We start from the raw sequence: 20,794 nt of genomic DNA, 5'->3' as shown, positions 1-20,794 counted from the left end.
AAAGATATTGTTAACATATTGTCAAAGTAGAGTAGGCTTGTGCCAGACTTTACATAGTCCAGGCTGATTAGTCAGATTTTGTCTCGACTGAGGTTCTGACGAATGAATCGTTGAGTCATCGACTTTATCAGGTCACCCTTAAAGTAGAGAGTCATTAAGTTGGACAACTGCTTCAGTAACAGAAATGACTGAGGTATAAACTTTGCTTGCTAACATGACTGATGATGCTACCTTGAGCTAGTCATCAGAAATTATAATAGGTACCTTTTTGGACAATATATCGACAGACATAATGGGATAGACAGGATCAACTTAAAAGCCATTAGCTTTGTGTTCTTTCTGTTAACTGAGACCTTTTACTCGCTGGCATGACAACGTCACACACAGGGAGTTCATTCAGGCCTAAATGTAATTTCCACTGGTATGGACAATGAGACGTTTGTAGAACACGTTTTAATAAACTATTTTAGACAAAAATGTTTCATCAAGATACAGTTCAACAACTGTTTTTGGGGTCAAAGAGGATACAAGGTTAAGCGAGTTCACTGCAGCTCATGCAGCAGTGGTGTGCTAAGATTTCCCACAGATGTGGAAGGAGTGACTCAGTTGAGCATCTAGTCTGTGGTGGCTCCATTTGCAACTCAGGGCAGCCAGGCTGGTCACTGAGACTGAACTGTTTTAGTGTTCTGGTATAATAATGAACTCCAAATGGCTGAATCCAGTCTAGCTTAACATATTGTCACCTTCACAAAGATTTAACATTAGCACTTTATAATAACTGCACGCTGCATCATTAGTTAAGAATTAGCTAAGCCAGGATGCACAAGTAGCACACAGCCACGCATACCATCTATTAAGATGGAGTTGATGCTCAAAAGAGAAAAAAAATGTTTTGAAGACATGTGCTGCACACCCTTAAAATAGTCTGTACGTGCACAGTCATAGTGATGCTTAGAGCTGCAGCTTTAATACCTTGACATCAATTACTCTGGCAATTATTATCTCAGTTTCAGTTTAAGCTCATGTGAGGAGTTTTAAGCAGGTTATTAAAAAGAGTGAACATAGTGATGCCTCTACGTGAGCTACAATAGCAAACAAGACCGTCAGCAACAGGACTGATCATTTCTACATAAAAGCAGTATTTGTTTAATGCATGTAGATGCTGACACCTGAAGTCAGTTACTGATGAAACACTCTTTGTTTACTTTTTCAGTACCAAAGATTCTCAGTAACCGATACGATTGACTGTCCTCACAGGTAGAGGCGCTGCTTGGCAACAGGCAACTGCTTGGAGCCCAAGCCCAGTAGGGGGCCCCTGAGGGCTGAAACACTTTAAACCAAAGAAGTGGCCTACAATGTGCAAATTTTGCAATGACAGTAGGAAACCTCCCTGAGGGGGCCCCATCTGACAGGTCTCACTCTCGTTGCCCCGCTAAGGAGAGCACCAACGTTTGCCAATGACAGTCAACAACCAGTCGAAAAAATTAAGAGTAAGCTTTGGGACACTGGCAGACATAATGGTTATGAATGCAGGTTTGAGGGCCCCCAATTGATGTCGGCCGAGGGCCCCAATAGACTCTAGAATCGGCACTGGTCACAGGAGCTTTAAATTAAATTTTATATAGAGTGTCAGGAAATTAAGAAAATTTTGTTTCACTTGAAGGGCAATCGAAAACCTAAACATTTATTTAACTCTTCTTCAGCGTTATCTGTAGAAATAAAATCTCCAACTTCTAGTTGAATCTGTTTTTACACATCAAGGAATTATTTTTTTGTCAAATGACTACTGTGCAAAACAATTTGATGATCAACATTTATCAGGGAAAATATCAAAGACACCTGCTGAACACTGTGTGGTTCCCCCTTGTTGGGCATAAAAACATCTCCTACCAGCAGATGCGTGGACTGTGAAGGTGTCCTGTGGTATCAGGCATCAAGGCGTCAGCAGCAGATCCTGTAAGTCGCGTTTGCTGAAAGGTTGGGGCACAATGGTGGGACAAAACAAGTTATTTCAAAACACCAACTTTTGACTCTTTGAGAAACCAAAAGATCAATGAAGATATCATCAGAATTCCTGGAAGAAAAAAAAAAGACAGTTTGCTTGTTGCAACCTTACTTCAGTTTGCATAACGTCCCTGCAGTGTCTTCACAGTGAAAGCAGCTCGTTGCTGCCAGTACTGTACTCTTTTAATGACTCAATCTTTCTGTTCCATTGATTTAAGTTTGAATGATGTAATTTAATAAGTAAGCCCTAAAGTGCTCGTTTTTGATTCAGTCTTTTTTTTTTTTTTACCTGTGTTACGAGGTTTTAGTCTTTCAAAAATTCTTCTGTCGCAGCATCGTATTACAAATCTGTAATGTTCATGTCACAAAATATCATTGAAGTTTTGAGCTGTATGACTGACTTGTGACGACTGTCAGACAAAAAAGCTCCGCACAAAGTTTGTGTCTGCTATGTTAGGAGTTAAACGTTCATGTAAACCATCACAGTTTAAAATAATCTCATTGACAGGCTCTAATCATCACAGTAATCTTCACACCTAATGATGCTGTCACTAGGGGGGGGGGGGGGGGGGGGTGAAAAAACAAAAAGGAAACTTTGGCTTCACACGTAAGCCTTTCTTGAGTATTTCTATGTCTCAGTTGTATCTGTTAAAGGGAATAATTAAAGGTTTAGTGCCAAGATAAATATCTCTTGTTGCTGCTTGACTTGGCTCACACTTGCATCAGCAGATGTTGGATTTCAGGACGATGATTTGAGCCCTCAGTTAAAAAGCTGCTAGAGGGCTGCAGAGTTTCCGGCAGCAGCAAAGACGGGGGAGTTCTTACAAATCGACCAAAACAGACAGACTGTACAGTCACTTAAGAAAACAACTGGAAACCAATACTAATGTCAATCAGGATTAAAATAACGACTTTGTGAAATAATGCTTTAATATTTCAGACATGCTTGTGCAAAGCACCAGTTTCACACCATTCAAAAAAAAAAATTAGAGGTCAACTTTAACAACTTAAAGTGCCAAAGTATCCTTAAAATAATATATTTCATTTAATTAATACATTTTCGTAAAACATCCATGTTGTCTATGGACAAAACAAGCAGTCTGAAAACATCATCCAGGCCTTTTTTTAACAGATTAATAGGGGTGGGGAAAAAAATTGATTTATGTAAAAATCAAGATTCTTATCTTCTGAGATTTTAAATAGATTCATAACTTCCAAGGCTAGCTCTTTAACTCAGTAGAAAGCCAAATGGAGCAGCAATAAATCCAGCCAGTCTTACAGATGACTGGAGTAGATCCAGAAGTACTCATTCAAAAATAGACTTTGAATCCATGAATCCAGAATCGTTTTGAATCAAAAATAGATTCAATCGTGACCCCAAGAATCGAAAACGAATCTTGACACACCCAAAGATTCCCAGCCCTACAAGATGAATCAATCTAATGAAGAAAGGAGTCAGGAGTTGATCACTTGCTACATCAGAGTAGTCTCCACACCTGCAGCTGCTTCACCTGTCAGTACTGCAAATATTTATTTTTAAACATGACTCTTTGTCCTTCCTTTGTTGGTTTTGATATCATTTCAGTGTTGTTAGAGCTCCGGGATTATCAACATTACCTCTCATTGTCTCCAGATTTCACTGATTCTTTAACCATCACTAAACCTGTTTACTCCAGTATCCAGTCACAAGGAGGCATTCAGTATGTTGTGTCAGGAAATGCTTTTAAGTGAAGTGATATGCCCAAACGACTGGTGCATTTAGTCACTTTGAAGAAAACATCAGGTGAGGAAAAAGGAACGGCATTGACAGGCTCCTCACAGAATCACATTATTAGTTATTTACACATAGAGATGGTGTGCGAGCATGCAGAAGCTTCTGGTTAGGAACCTGTTTGCTTTGGGGTGCGGCAGACTTCTTGTCTCTTGTGTCTGCAGTACATTTATTATTCAAAAAAAAAAAAAACTCACGGCAAAGAAATGCAAAACCTGAACTTCTCTCTCACACCAACCCTGCACCAGTGGGGAGGAGACCCCTTTATTTTGAAACCTTGTTTGTTCGGTACTTTTGTTAGATTTTGCTATTCGAGCTTTAGGCTGTCAACATGTCTGAGGGTGGAATTCAGGTGGATACAAACTTTTTATATCAGATAATATCCACCTGATTGAGAAATGTTGAGAAAAAAAAAACCATTGTAACTAATATTCCTGCCCAGCTCTGTGAAGAACTCTCTGGTCTTTTGGAGGCCATTTGTGCTGAACTGTCCCTACATTGCATTATGCAGTCTGTTATCATTTGTGTTGTCGAGCACACTTATCAGACCTGCTGCTCTGCGATCTCCAGGGCTGATGACATCAGAGGATGGGAGTAGCCATCTTGATCTCCAGCTCTCTATCTCCTGTTTGTGCAAGAGGCCAAATTCACACTGGCGCTGTGACGCAACATTTTTTTCCTGCTCTTCCGCAGACACAATGAGATCTTTTCTCTTCTCTGCATAAACCTGGCTAGAAGAAGCCTGCCGCCTCAGAAGATCAGAATTTGAAGTATTTTTTTTTTTTTTTCCTCCCTAAAAATAAACAAGAGAATGAATCAATGTTTCTCTGATGCTGTCATCTCATCTCTGCAGAAATCGATTCCCTCAGCTCGGGACTATATCTGCAGTTATGGCAGCCAATGTTGTTCTCCTCTAAAAAGCCGTCTGTCAGTCACAATCAATGGGTCATTCATTATCGCAGCGTTGACGAGGTGCACGTCCTGTCTTGTTTGCCAGATGAATTATCTGCAGCAGGGACGCTCGCTGTATGATGATAATAATAATGATAGAACACATCAGTGGGTTTTCTCTCTCAGACGAGCTGAGATGGTGGCGCTAACCAACAGTTAAGGACAAAACCTCTGTACTCCTAATCAGCTTAATGCTGGCTTACTCAAAGGCCCTCTTTCAGACGGAGCAGCTGCTGTCAGGCCGTTTGAGTAGAGGGTGTGACTGCTGGCACAGCTCGCCCATGCAGAGAGACCGGTTGGTGATTAACAAATGTCAGTAGACTTTGGAATCTGGGGAGCCCAGTCTGATGGCTTTGTCCTCTGTTGGTCTTCCAGGTGGCTCTGTCATGCTCCCTCTTCCTCCCACCCTTCCCTCTCATGGCCCGGCTCTCCCTCTCCTCTTCTCCTCAGGGGTTTTTTTTTTTTTTCCTGAGATAAAGAAGTTCAGACATGCCTCACATTTTTAGACCCCCCCTGTGGAACGTCTAAGCAGCTTCACCAAAAAATGCTTCATTTCTCCCCCCCCCCCCCCCGCGCGCTGCCGCTTACCCTGACCTACTCTTGCGTTTTCTTTTGGGGAAAGAGGATTCTAGCATTTCCCCCTGAAAAATCTCCCATGATGTGAGAGATAATGTCCCGGAGAAATGAAAGGAGCGAGCGGAGCAAGAGTGTGCGAGATGTTTTCTGCTGAGCCCGTGTGGGCAGAGGGCTTGGGTACATCTGGCGGATAGATTTCTGTCAGCGGCTCTCCAGTGTCAGGCCGCCTGCCTTTGAGGAAGAGGATCAGATCTGTGGGTCCATGTTGTGCGCTGGCTGAACACCTAAGTCAGCACCTAAAATGGCTGCCCTTGAAGCTCGGCTCAGAGGAGGATCTGAGCAGCTCAGTCACTGCCTGTTAGAGCCCCGGCTGACTAGATGAAAGCAGCAGCACAATCTCAACCCATTAACTTGGTGTGTCGCAGGGGCTGACTGGCTGAAAAGACACATCTCGAAGGCAGATGGTGCTCGTGTAGGAGTCTTTTTTTTTTTTTCTTCTTTTTTTTTTTTTTCTACCCATGGTGTTCCTCTCCAAAAGGATTCTCTTGATATCCATGTCAAGGAACCTGGCATTAGGAGGAAACTTTGTTCAAAACAGCAGTGAACTGCCAAGAGAGCAGGGTGGGGCCCCATGGTGAGGCTGTAACCTGACCCTGAACAACAATGGATCCCCTGGTTGCTCAGGGACATACTGGCAGCTTGGCTAGCTCAGGGAACAGGATTCCCAACAGTCTCTGGTTGGATCTCACTTGTAACTTCTTGGTTTCACTATCAGTAGAAAATCATGTGATAGCTAACGATACACTTCATTACAGCTCTGTTTGGATGGAAGCTGACTGTGTAACTCAAGAGCCAGTTTATACTTTCTGTAGGAATTTGTTTGAGGCACCGAAATCGAAAATCAGGACCAGAGAGTGGACGCATTTAAATTCTTGTCAGTTGCCCCAGTTTCTTTGAAATGTCACTGGAACGTGTGTCTTACAAACTGCATGTTGCTGATCTTTCTCAGAGACGGTGTAAGACTGGAACACTGCCGGCTTTTTCTTTTACATTAAGCCATGAAAACAAATCAGAGTTTGTCCAGCGGGTGACCCACTGTGTGCCCAATAAAAAGCCTCTTCGTCAGGTATACTAGCTCAGCAGCCTTAAGTATTGCGACACAACAGATGCACATCGGCCATATTGCCATCGGTGCATGTCCCGTGATGTTAGCGCAGGTATTGGAGGATACTGAAGTTTAACCGATACATCACCGGTGCATCCCTATGAAACTCCCATAGCAGACTTTTTAATAAACATCCTCTCTCAAATGGAGATAATTCAGATTTGTCATGCAGAGATTAGGAGTTTTATTCATTTGGACCCTTTGTCTTCTCCCAGTTTGTTTTCCTTTTCTGAAACTTGTAACTTGTCAAACCGTGGACTGTATAAAACATGGACATAGTATCAGTGACATCAACCATTGGTTTCTGAAGAGGCAGTTTGAATGGCGGTTGCCATATTGGAAACATTATCTCAATTTAACTCTCACTCAATCTAGAAACAGACAAAGAGGCGCAGCTGAGGCCGCCATTTAGCCTCCTACTAATCTTCCCATTAAAAAAAATGTGAATTATTTAGATGAAATGGTTTTTAAACCAGGCTGTAAACATGTTAAGTTCTGCTCAAAAAAATGGGTATTGCAGCATTAGATCTAATGGGGATTCCTTGGCTTGGGGAGCCAGCCTCAAGTGGACTTTTGAGGAACTGCAGTTTTTGCAGATTTCTGGTAAGATGGAAACACACGGCGCTGTTTTATTTATGACGCTCTAGTTCTGACAGAAGCTGAATAAGGCGGCTGTAGAGTGAGCTTGAAGTCATACGTGTGATTTTCTCCTTCGTTTAATGACAAATTAAACGAGTCGTTTTGAAATCGATTGAATGATAGAATGCATATTATTCATCATTATGAGTTTATAATCAGTGTTTTGTGTTTCTATATCTGAGGTCATTACTAAAGCCATTGATGACACTCCTTCATCCTCTGGTATTTCAGCAGGAACGTGAGGAGGTGATGGTTTAGTAAGATTGGATTTGGGTGGATTTTCAACACGATTCACGTTGTATTGTGATGTCATCGTGGTCTGGTTGGATCTACAAAGGAACATGGGTTCTGTGTAAAGCCCTAATCCTCTTTGAATACATGCAGAATATTTTTATGTGCCCTAATGGAATACACAAATGAAAACTTGTTATTAGAAATGCACAATATGCCCTTCTTTTTTAGCCAATACCCATAAATACCTGGAATCCATAACCTCAAGTTTATTCTCACCTGAAGGGGTCAACGGCTATAATGTAGGAAGCAAAGATGCATGGTTACATTATCAATCTGTCTGGGATCCCTTTGTGTAACATGTATAGCAAACCTTTTTTTAATCAATGATTGCCAATGTCAAAAATACCAAATAAAGCGGTTAAACTGTGTCGGACTAATATCTGTCCAAATCGCTCTCAAAACGTAGCTCTGAGTGCGTTTTTCTTTGGGAGATGTCCATCAACTCATAACTTTGTTTCTATAAAATGAGCGTTTTCCATATCTGCTGAAACATGTTGGGTCCAAGGTAATCGTTATGTTGTCAGTTTGAGTTGACCTTTGTCACACATCATCCCTCTCTTTTCTCTTTCTATTCTATAATGGGAAGCTTCACAGAAAAGGAAAAAAAAAAGATTTTCCTAGACAAATGAACATTGTACAATGAAGATTTGATGCTTGTACAGCATCTGTCTTGGTCATTTCCAACGGTCACAAATGGAACTGACTTCAAGTGTGCACATAGTGTGTGTGTGTGTGTGTGTATGTTTTCATTTTTTTTTTTCTTCATCTGACCTTGATATGAAGGGGTGGCCTAAATAAAGGAAACATCTGGCATCATATCAAAGAGCGTCTGAGAAAAAATGCATCTTGCTCATGAAGAGGAGATTTGAGCTCCAAACGCCGTCTTAAGCTCTATTCACACATGCACAAAACTCCTGAAAAAGTCCCTGAAATTTACATGGTGAGCTGCATGTGTGAATGCAAAAGGCCATATTTTTCATGCCAACTATATCAAGACTTTTTTTCTGCCAGCCCCCTAGAAGGGGTGGGCTGATGTGTGAACACAGCAGGTTAGAGTCAAGAACATCCAATGCAAGTGAGTGGGAGGGGGTGATGACGTTTTTATCAGGCCACTAGAGCGCGACTGTGATGAACCTGCCTCAATATCTTTTCTACTCGTCAGTATGTTCTTCTCTGCTCTTCTGTTTATGTGAATATGTCCAATTACACGTAGCATTGATATAAAGGCAAAAAACCTTCATCATAGCAATGGACTTTGTTTCTCAACGTAGGAACATTTCAGGTGAAGACTGAATGTGAATGTGGTGAATGTGTGAAAACGGCTATACAAGTTCTACTTCTATGAAGATTGAAATATATTCATGCCTAAAATTAGTCCATAGTGTCCATGGAGCAGCTTTTGATTTCTGAAAGTGAAATGATCTTGGAATATGGAAATAGAAAGAGTGATTTTGTAAAGGATGCAAACGGTCCTTTTGAAATGGTCTCATACTGTAACCCATTGGCCAAAGTGCTTCTATGCAGAGCGCTCGACAGACCTAATGGATTTTAAAAACATATCCATACCCGAACCATAGCAGTCCCTCCATGTCAGTTGTGTCTTTGTGTGTTAGCTTTGGATTTGAGCAGTTTGGCTATGAATGGGAGCCTTGTTTTAAATCTCAGCTTTGTAGACTCACAAGTGCAGTCTTGTAGAGACTGGGACACAGAGGTGCTGATTCAGTTCCTGTTCAGAAGCATCTATTCCTTTTGCTTCCTTTAAACGGGGTTATTCTTGGTTGATGCAGTTTGTTCATATATATAACCGTTTTATGTCTGTTTTTATTATTTGTTCTCTTACACTTTTTAAAACTAGAGCCATCCTTACAATATTATAATCCAATCTAATTCTAACAGATGTAAACACGTTTGTCCGACTTTGAATTGTAAGTCAAATTTCTCAAAGTCATACCAAGAAAATGGGATTTGGGGTCAGTTTTCTCTTGGCATGTATACGCCTCAATCTGACCCAAACTGGACTAGGCCTTCTGCACATGCTCTAAAGCTCGTGCTCCGGGCTTTGACCCGGAAGTTGAACAGCGTTAATGCATCGAAGAAAGGCGGGAAGAAAACAAGGTGAAGTCATCAACGTGGCGAGTGTAACTTTACAACTGTAAAGTTTGACATGCAACCAGTTTGCCGCTTGTTAAAACGTGTTTAATTATGTTAAACAGGTTGACTGGGAGAAGGTCCAATAGTAATAATCTGATTGGGGGTATCTCGGACCGTCGTAGCGATGTTGGCCACCAATTCTACCCTGGTGCTTGTATACTGGGACAAGGACAGTAGTCCGATCCAATGGGACAACTTACTTTATTACTGTAGGCGTTTATTACTGTTTTACGTTAAGCAAAGTGCTGCACAGAGAATTACCTTCTCACAATCACGCATCAGCAGCATGTTTGAGCCTTCACTCAAAGATTCACCAGAGAAACTGTTAACTTTGTTCTTCTGTGACTTAGTTTTTTTTTTGCTATTGTGCTCTGGAGAAACTGTGAAAATATTGTATTGATTGGGTTTTGATTCAAGAGTCGAGGTTAAAACTGTGCCCTTTAACCACCTGCCTCCAAAACCAGTGAGCTACAAATCCTATTTGTGATATTAAATTGTTTTTTGAGACAAAAATGACAATTGATTGGGGAGCCATGATGAAAGAGCTGTGAAACAATGGTCACATCATCAACATCCATTTCTCAGGCCAGGGCCGAGCTGAAGAGAAGCCCAGAGACATAAAGCCTTCATCTCTCAGTTGATTCATTCAGTCTTATTTCAGAGCAGTTGAAACAATCTGATGGAATAGTCTGCTCTAAATACTGAGCTATGGAGCTGCTCTCCAGCTGTTGCTTATCCCAAGGTAATACAAATGGGACAAATCAGCCCATAATCCCTCCTCAGCCCTTCCATTGTTCTTGGAACGATGCTTTGCTAAAAAAAAATGAGACCTTCTTAGTATTCTGAGTAACATCAGCATCTGCTGAAATCTCTCGTTTGTCATGTTTCGTGAGGCTGGTGGACAGCTCCGGGTATTTCAGTGATTGATGATGTTCTCATTTTCAGATGAATTTGTGAGTCTCTATCTATTTAAGTCTTCTTAATGAGGCAGCAGAAACAAACCTATGTCTGTTTTCCATGTTTGAAAAAGTAGCTTTTGCAGTAACAGAAGTTCATTATTTAAATTTGGCATAATTGTATTTGTTGGTGTTATATCAGCTGAAAACATGATTGCAAGCTTGAGATTTAATTTTGCATCTTTAAATTCCCAAATATAATCCGACAGTAAAACCGCCATAAAGGAGTAATTGCTTAAGATGTTGTGTCTAAATTAACTCTAATTCTAATTACAGACAAAGTATCCATAAAAAAAAACATTTTCCTTCCTGTGCCACATTTACAACAAGGTGTCCCTTTTTTTTTCTTTTAGCTCATCATTGCAAACGCAGCTTAAACAGCATCTAAAAAGTGGCCAAATGAGGCTCTGCTTTAGGAGAATATCCTAACATAGAACATACTCATGAACATTCGAGAGCTTTATATCTGTTCTCTGGCTGTTGTCTTACTTGCGGAAAAAAGATGTGTCATCCATCCTGAAGCAGATCAGTCTTTGTTCAAAGCAGGAATTGCTGTTTGTAATCATACCAGATCATCAGCAAGCTCATTTTTATGGAAGAGCGTGTTCACCACTAAGAACACTGAAGCATTATGGAGGATAACATAAGTCCAGATGTCCTGAAATGACATCCCAAAAAAGCTTTGTAACAGCTCTGTGCAGAGATTGTCCATGCTTTAGTAAAATGTTTTGAAAGCCTAAAGCTCCTATGGATTTCTTGATATGATTCTCATACTGACATTTATTCTGCTGCGTGCCCTAAGTATTTTTTCTCCCTCTCTTCTTTTGCAGGTTTCCCTGATTTTCCAGGGAGTGCTCCCTCTCTTTAGTGATGGAGGTACTGCAGTGTGATGGCTGTGACTTCCGTGCCGAGTCATATGACGACTTGAAGACCCACATTCAGGAAGTGCACACTGTTTTCCTGCAGCCAGCAGATGCCGATGAGTCTGACTCTCTGAAAGACGAGGATGAAGATGAGCAGGGAGAGGAGGAATGTGAGGATAAGGAGGATGACAAGGATTATGCGCCTGCTAAAGCTGGAATGAGTATGCTTTGCACATAAAATCTGATTTTGGAGTTGATTTCTTGGGTTTAAGAAACACTCATTGTGGGATGATTGAATAGGGGGGTATACACATTGATTTATGTATTGCTGGTTTTCAGTGACAGTAAAAACAAGAAGGCTTCATAATATCAGTAAAATGTTGCAATGAGCTATTTTTAGCAGACATTTTACATATATTTATTTCTTTTTTTAGGCCCCAAATCTACTGACGATTCCAACCAAACACCGCAAAAGCCGACAGCTGAGACTCATCTGCCGTTCTACCAGTGCAAGTTCTGCGTCCGTTACTTCAGATCGCAATCGTTCTTAAGAAACCACACCAAAAAAGTGCATAATGTTGTAGAGGAGGATTCAGATGCAAGCGTCTCCTTGCAAACAGCTAAGCAGCCCAGCTACACTGTTATAATGCACAAGGACAATTCTAAGGTGTATTCCTGCCAGTATTGCACATACAAGTCTCCGCGCAAAGCGAGGATATTGAAACATCAACTGATGTATCACAGCAAAGTTCCCTCGGAAAGTGTCGGAGATCCCTCTGAGGCTGGAGAAGATTCGGATCCGGCCTGTGGGCTGAAGGGGACGTTTGCTTGCGAATGGTGCGACTATCAGACTGACCAGAAGGACAGCTGGACTGCTCACGTGGTCAAAGAACACAGCGACAAGGTCAAAATAGTTTCCAGCATTGCAGAGCTGGAAGGGGAGGCGAGTGCAAGCTCACCCAAACCGGATTCTCCCGCTGCCTCCCAGAGCCCGAATCGATCAAAAATAAGTGTCACCGATGAACATGGAAAGGACGACTCAGTAGAAGAAACAGCAACATTGGAGAAGCCCGCCCTAGAGATTGCCTCCCTTCAGTTTGCACAGATTAGTGCTGTGACTCCTAATAGCACAGGTTCCTCTATTTTGTCCAAGAGGTTTACGTCGTCTGAAGTTTCAAACAGTGTCATGAAGATGGATTCCAGCTTACTCAATGAGGAAGACTCCCGGAGCAGCTTAGAGGACGACGATGACGAAGATCTTGGCGATATCGACGATGACACCAGCTACACCGGGACGCTGTCGGCAGACGCAAAGCAGCTTTTAACTGATGAGGATAATAAACTTCTAGAGACAAAGGGAATACCCTTCCGGAGGTACATGAACCGATTTCAATGCCCATTCTGCTCCTTCCTAACCATGCACAGGCGGAGCATCTCCCGCCACATCGAAAACATTCACCTTTCTGGTAAAACCACAGTGTATAAATGTGATGAATGCCCGTTTATTTGCACCAGCCCTCTTAAACTAGGTACGCACAAACAGAGCCACAGTTCCTCAGATTTAGACACCTTGGACCTAACAAGTGACAGCCCAGAACCTCAAAATGACAAAGCTGCGGAGCCAGTTAACGGGGGCAACGTGACCTCCAAAGTCAACGGAAAAAGGATAACCAGCACACCCAACGACCAGCAGAACCCTCATCGCTGCTCCCTCTGCAGCTTCTCCACCACCACTCTGAAAGGTCTACGGGTTCACCAGCAGCATAAGCACTCCTACTGTGATGACCTTGACCCCACTGTCTTTGAAAGCCAGATGACCGACCAGCCAGACTCCGAGGTGGACGCATCTCCAATCTTCCTCCAAAAAACCCAGACCTCCATTTTAGGACTTGCAACCAAAAAGCCCTTAGCTACAGGCAAACGAGCCAGGAAGTCCATCAACGACCTGCCTTTGGATTTGTCCTCGGTAAAAAAGCGAACGAGAATCGATGAGATCGCCAGTAACCTTCAAAGTAAGATAAGCCAAAGCCAACAGGACATGATCATAAACCTGGATGAAATGGAAGATGAAGACGCGGGAGAAAATCACACCGGCGCTGATAAAGATAGTGGAAACCATGACGGTAAGAACCCTGTCTTCACTTATAATGCACAGCAGCTTAACGCGAGAGAATCGCTGATATCGAACGATGGAGGCAGAATTGGGAAAAGAAAAAGCAACCCTAAGTCGAAACCTAGAAGCATTCCTATATCACTAACTCTGTCAGACGATAGCGAAAACATCTCCGTTGACCCAAGTGATGGTGCTATCCAAGAGAACACTGATTATTCAGAGGAACCGGGGACTGCTCGTTTCTACTGCAAACACTGTGACTACCACAACAAGTCGGCCCGTAGTGTCAGCACCCATTACCAGAGGATGCACCCTTACATTAAGTTCAGCTTTAAGTACATCCTGGATCCCGAGGACCAGAGTGCAGTTTTTCGCTGCCTGGAGTGCTACATTGAATACACCAACTACAACGATCTACACCAACACTACATGGATCACCACCCCGAAGCGAGCAATGTGCTCAACTTCAACCAACCAAATCTGGTATACATGTGCCGCTTTTGTTCGTACACGAGCCCGAATGTCCGTAGTCTGATGCCCCATTACCAAAGAATGCATCCCACAGTGAAGATTAACAACGCTATGATCTTCTCCAGCTACGTAGTGGAGCAATCCCACAAAACTGGTGAGTCCCAAACTCTGAGGGAAATATTAAACTCTGGCCCCAAGAATTTTAATTCGGCTTCCTCAACCCCTAGATCCTCTTCCAGCCCAGTGCTTAAAACTCCCTCTAAGACGCCGGAAGTTTGTGCTGAGACGGACACTCTCAAAGAACCGATGGGTGGAAATGTTGTAGTATACGACTGTGATGTGTGTTCTTTCGCTAGCCCCAACATGCACTCTGTTCTGGTCCACTACCAGAAAAAGCACCCCGAGCAGAAGGCCTCTTATTTCCGTATACAGAAAACCATGAAGGTCATCTCGGTGGATCAACCGCAGCCTGTTGCAAACTCCTCGTACAATCTCGGCATGGCTGCGCCTTCAAAACAGTCGAGTGCCCCACTGTATGGAACAGATGAAGAAATGTACTACTGTAAGCACTGCGTGTACAGCAACAGATCTGTAGTGGGCGTGTTGGTCCATTATCAAAAACGACACCCAGAAGTTAAAGTGACAGCAAAATATATAAAACATGGCGCTCCCACCCCTGGTTTGATGAAACTAATGGACGAATTGCAAATCTCCGCTCCCAAACAGTTCTTGAAGCAGTTTCAAAATAACGGTCACGATGGATCTAACAACTCGAGCCCCAAACAGGGAAGCGGTGAGAAAGGAGAGGACGAGTTGTTCTTCTGTCAGCAATGTGACTACGGAAACCGCACTGTGAAAGGAGTGCTCATCCATTACCAGAAGAAGCACAGGGAAACCAAGGCCAACGCCGACCTCGTACGGCGTCACACGGCGGTCGTCCGGAGTCAGCGCGAGCGTGCGCAGTTGGTTCAGTCGAGCAGTGTCTCGTCTGCTGTGATCCCAACCCCTCCAGATCCTGAAAACGCCGCATCATTGCGTTCCCTCAAATGCAAACACTGTACCTACACTTCCCCCTACGTCTACGCCCTTAAGAAGCACCTGAAGAAAGAGCACCCTACTGTGAAAGCCACGGCGATGACTATTCTACATTGGGCTTACCAAGATGGCATTCTAGAGGCCGGCTACCACTGTGAGTGGTGCATTTACTCCCATGCTGAGCCCCAAGGCCTGCTCCTCCACTACCAAAGACGCCATCCTGAGCACAATGTGGATTACACATACATGGCCAGTAAGCTATGGGCCGGCCCGGAGACCACCCAACAAGGAGGCAATATGGAAACGAAGCATTACAAATGTAGAGACTGTGCCTTCGAGGCCTGTACAATATGGGACATTACGAGTCACTACCAGGCAGTCCACCCATGGGTCATAAAAGGGGACGAATCTGTGCTTTTGGATATCATCAAAGGAAATGGTTCGGTGGAAAAGATCCACCCACAGATTGCCAAAGAACATCTGACTTTCAATTGTGAGCCTATTGAAGATGATGGCGCTTATGTCATTGCTACCCCACCTCAAGAAAGCAATGCCCATCCTTCCCACCCCCGTCTTTCCATCTCTAACAACTCGTATCAGTGCACTGTATGTCTGTCAGAGTACAACAGTCTACATGGCCTCCTCACCCACTACGGAAAAAAGCACCCGGGCATGAAAGTAAAAGCTGCAGATTTTGCACAGGAGGCTGACATCAACCCCAGCTCCGTGTATAAATGTCGTCACTGTCCGTATGTAAACTCCCGGATCCACGGGGTCCTTACTCACTATCAGAAAAGACACCCTTCAGTGAAAGTCACCGCAGAAGACTTCGCAGATGACATAGAGCAAATCCCCGACTTAAACGAGGGCGACGACAAGTGCAAAACTCAAAGGCAGGGCTACGGCGCGTACCGATGTAAAATGTGCCCGTACACCCACGGGACACTGGAGAAACTCAAAATCCATTACGAGAAATACCACAATCAGTCTGCCTCGGATATGTTCACTCCTTCTCTGACACATTTCTGCACAAGTAGAGACACAGAGCCAGTAGCCGAATGCAGTACTGGTAATATATCAAGCACAGCGCAGGTCCAGGAGGTCAGCGAGTTGGACCTTGCCCTCTCTCAGTTACCCATCAATAAGACGGAGAAGCATGCCGTGTTCAAGTGTCAGCTCTGCAAATACTTCTGCTCCACCAGGAAAGGCATTGCTCGCCACTACCGTATAAAGCACAACAATGTGCGCGCTCAACCGGAGGGTAAAAACAACGTCTTCAAATGTGCTCTTTGTGCGTACACCAACCCCATACGCAAAGGCCTGGCAGCACACTACCAGAAGCGGCATGATATCGATGCCTATTACACCCATTGTCTGGCTGCTTCCAAGACCATAACTGAAAAGCCTGCCAAGGTGGTGGCGCCCCCGCCGACAGAGGGAGAAAATTCAGAAATGAGTGAAGATTTGCGCTTGGCTGTAGAAAGACGAAAGTGTTCCCTTTGCGCCTTCCAGGCCTTCAGCAGGAAGAGCATCGTCTCGCACTACATTAAACGCCACCCAGGTGTCTTCCCCAAGAAGCAGCATAATAGCAAGCTCGGCCGCTACTTTACCGTTATCTATGCCAAAGAGCCGGAGAAGCTCGCCGTAGATTCAGTGGCAGAGGAAGACAAAGAAGTGCTGGAGGTCCCGCTTGAGCCAAAGCAGGACGGAGATGATGATTGGCTGCCTTTCAAGTGTCTCAAGTGCTTCCGGTTGTCCTTCAGCACGGGCAATCTGCTGTCTTTGCACTACAACGACCACCACAGCGGTGACTTGAAGAGGGACTTTGTCGTATCAGAAGGTCTAGGGGATGAAGACTCAGAGTTGTACCAGTGTTCTCACTGCGAGCTGAAGTTCCTGGATCTCCCGGTTTTGGCCAAACATCTGCTGAACCACAATGAAGAGTTTCAGAAGAGGGCCATGAGGCAGGAGAGGAGGAGGCAGCTCCACAGCAAACTGAAGGCCACAGAAGTACCCGAGAACAAACCTGAGAAGGTAAGCAAAGATTAGTCGTCCATAAACCGTTAAATGACCAAATGAAACTGGTATTATGTTTGTAAAAAGCTACTTTCAGGTATCATACGACTTATCACATGGTCTTTGGCTTCTATTATTAAAATGAATATCTGTCAATAACAGCGTGAAAACCAGAATTTCCCTGAGGGATTGATAAATAAAAATGTAACTGATCCAGAATCTTTACTGTGGAAAATGTCATCGCTGTGTTTCTCCTGCATGAAGTTAATGACGCTGTGGATAACTGTTTTTTTTTTTCTGTCGACAGGATAACCCTGCAAACAAAGCTCCCATTGGATTCAGGTGTAACTTCTGCATAGAGGTCCACCCCACCCTCCGAGCCATTTGCAACCACCTTAGAAAGCATGTCCAGTACGGAGAGGTCAAAGAAGGACATGTCAAGGTAAATGAAGTTGAATTTCTCGAGATGAACACATTGAAATTGTGTTTTTATTGGTACATTAACTCTAAAATATTTGTATAAGAACCGTACAAATATCATGTTAAAACACCAGAGAATGGGGGCACTGGTGGCCTAGTGGTTAGTGCACACGGCTGTGGTCCTCCAAGAGGGTGGCCTGGGTTGGAATCCGCCTCCTCACAGGAGCTTTAAGTGATATCAAATTATTTTTTTAATATCTCAGAAGCCCAACTTTTTCTTTCCACAGTTCCTGCGTCTTGTCCTCCCCGCACTGCAGTGACCTCTTTCACTGGACTTTGGTTCTGTTTCCCTTTTTGTTTATTAGCAAACAGCGGCTTCTGGGTGGACGGTTTGTCAGCTTCCCCCAGAGAAAACAAGTACTGCTGTCCCATTGCAGTGGCAGGGGGAGGAAGAAGAGGACATTGTGGTGTGCCATAACTTTTAGGGCAGCGGCGGGTAACCATTCAAACATTAGTATTCCACTGAGGCTGCCAGTGAGGGAAACAGGCCTCGGGATCCAACGCGTCACCCAGACGGAGGCCTGGTTACTGCACCAGTCACTCAGTCTGCTCTTACTATATCTAGGATGAGACAGTTTCAGGCAAATGAGCGTGCATGGACGAGTAGTGATGTTGCAACTTAGACTTTTAGGTTGTTCAGTATGTTGGGAGCATAAAGACCTCCTTAACAGATGGAATAAACTGTGTGTTAAAAAGAATCACTGCTTTTTATAGTAATGTGAATACAGTGTGAGCTTCAGAACTGCACTGGTTTCTGCTACAGTTGGATAAAGAACAGGCTGACAGTGCAGTCAGAGCAGAGACTTGATGGCAAGGTTGGCCCATTGGATGCCACATCTTATTTATGGCTGCGCGAAGTGCAGGGTCAGGTCCTTCCGCAGAAAAAAAAATGAGCTTCCTCGGGGCTATAAAAAAGTCATGGTGATTGTCCATCCACTTGTGATGACTACAGAAATCAGCCTGCAAACAAGCAGATGAGGCAGGAAGAAGATGTAGATGGAGGGTTTTCTTGCGGTTGGATGGTGTTATTGTTGGCAGATAATAATGTTGCTCTCTTGTTTTGTTGAATGATTTTGTTGTGTTGTTTAAATGCTCTTTGGGGTGATTTAGCTTCAGAGCAAGCAGAGCATCAGCCCCAGTAGCCAAGCAGACCTTTTTTCTATCATTTAAGAATGAGAAGGCGTGTGGCGTGCATGGCTGTGTGCAGAGTGGTGGCCACATGAAATCTTATTGGCCGACCTTGTCTATTTCCCGTGTCAGAGGGATTAGTTAAAATGAACTATTTGGGCTGTGTCTCAACACCCTGCTGATAAAGTTGTCTTGGTTTTCTAAACAGGTTTATTTTAGGTTCATTGATGTATGTTTTCTGGGCATCATTGTAAATGAGGGTCGCCCTCAATGATCTCTCCGAGAACTTAAATAAAGGTTGATGAGGTAGGGATATTGTTTGATTTTGACCGGTCTTGTATGAAGTTTAAAAGTCTGGTATTGTGAAAGCCCTACAGATAGTCAATAGGCTCATGACGGTCACTCAACATTTAACACTTCTCTTCGTTTTTGCAGCAGGAGGTCAGTGAGGTGCCCCTGACGATGCCTTCAGAGGGCTTGACTAACGGCGACCTCGAGGGGGACGAAGCAGCCGAAGCAGAAGACCTTGACAGAGCCCCGCCTCCGATGATGGTTTCCGCCGTCGCCTCTGGTGTCGGTGTCGGCGCGGAGACGCAAGAGCCGGAGAAGGACACCGTCGAAGGTTGCGCAGCTGCGCTCGTGGCCGCGGCGAGGGCCGTGGTGTCGGAGGACCAGCTGAAGCAGCGATTAACGGCGGGGGGTCACCCGTGTGCCCAGTGCGACCGAGTCTTTATGTCCATGCAGGGACTCAGGTCCCATGAGAGGAGCCACTCAGCCATGGCGATGTTCAGCAGGGAGGACAAATACAGCTGCCAGTACTGCCAGTTTGTCTCTCCCTTCAGACACAAGTAAGTAAAGAGGAGCAGAGCCTGTGGTTAGAGAGACGTGACAGTGGATAGAGTTGGAAATCGGAGAGATAGAGAGTGGGGAATGACACGCGGGAAAGGACCTACAGGTCGGATTCAAACCCTCTTTAAGTACATGGTGTGTGCAAACTAACCACAAGGCCCCTGGTGCCCCGGAAAAACACGCATTTAACGGCGTCATTTCTCACCAATGCTAATGTCTCGATCCATTCATTCTCCATCCAAACACATATATTATATATTCTATTTGTTTGAGTTCCTTTTTTCTGTCGGGGAAAAAAAAAAAAAAAAAAAAAAGCTCCTCCTGAGTAATCAATATATGAGCAAAAGAATCTTTTTAAGATGGGGGAACTAGACGGGCCAATTTTCAGGAGGCGTTTGAGTGCTCTCGACCGTCTGATGGGAGAGGACGAGAAACAGGAGTTAACAAAAGCTGCGGATAAATGACACAAAAACAGTTTTGAGTAGTTGTGCACTTTGTGAAACCGGTCAGGATTAGATTTCATCAACGTGCACCAGGTCTTCACCTCAGTGTCCTTTTGCTTTCAGTCCACAATCTGACCTCCTGGACCTGCGCTGTGCTCGATATATTACCAGTACTGCATTCGGCTACTGGCTCTGTCTCTTTACTTGTGCAGAAATGTGTCAGAGCAGGAGTGAACATGTGTGAGGCGGACTGATTGTGATATCCTGTTTTCTGTCCTAAAAGGTCAGATCCTGTTTTGACCCTTTAGATTTCACTTCCAGTTGATTTGGTGAGATTTTTTTTAAGGTTCGATCAGGTGACGACATGTCATATTGTTTAGAAGTGTGACTTGTGCCGGGTAAACACTACAGAAGTGTCAGGCTGATTCTGGGCCCTCGTTACTTTCAAAGAAGAAGCAAAGTCCAGATTTATTGACCCTTCTAAAGATTATCTTGTCAGATATATCCCCGTGCTGTGAGCTGCGTTCAGGGTGATTTAGCTCACTCTGATCTGTGCGAGGGACTCGGGAGAACATTAACGCCACACTGGTTTCCAATCGTAAAATATTAAATATGTTCAATATTTACGATCTGATATCCCGTTGTCATCATCATCGTCCATCTTTATTTTTATATCGCCAACTCGTAATAAATGTTATCTCAAGACACTTCATAAAAATCAGGTCGAGAAATACAAACACCAATGTGAGATGAACATCAATAAGAAATAGAAACAATCAATCGGTCTATCCATTTTTATTTGAAAGGCGCCAATTGGTAACAAACGTTATCTGAAGACTCTTAAAAAAACAAACAGGTCTACATCGTACCCTTTTTAAATTTCCATAAA

At 43.8% G+C, this 20,794-nt stretch overlaps 1 protein-coding gene across 1 annotated transcript in view; it reads left to right on the top strand.

The window, feature by feature from the left end:
- The window catches only part of znf462 (zinc finger protein 462), a 55,928-nt gene that overhangs the window by 16,724 nt on the left and 18,410 nt on the right, over positions 1 to 20,794 (top strand). Inside the window, exons 2-5 of the mRNA XM_061060649.1 lie at positions 11,338 to 11,591; positions 11,805 to 17,023; positions 17,313 to 17,447; positions 19,049 to 19,461. Coding sequence (XP_060916632.1) covers positions 11,378 to 11,591; positions 11,805 to 17,023; positions 17,313 to 17,447; positions 19,049 to 19,461 — 5,981 coding nt within the window. The 5' untranslated portion in view covers positions 11,338 to 11,377. The remainder of the gene's footprint in view (positions 1 to 11,337; positions 11,592 to 11,804; positions 17,024 to 17,312; positions 17,448 to 19,048; positions 19,462 to 20,794) is intronic.

Source organism: Labrus mixtus, chromosome 17 (genome assembly GCF_963584025.1).
Source record: "Labrus mixtus chromosome 17, fLabMix1.1, whole genome shotgun sequence".
Taxonomy (NCBI): Eukaryota; Metazoa; Chordata; class Actinopteri; order Labriformes; family Labridae; genus Labrus; species Labrus mixtus.
The sequence above is the reverse complement of the archived record's forward strand: the minus strand, read 5'-3'. Positions and strand labels throughout refer to the sequence as shown.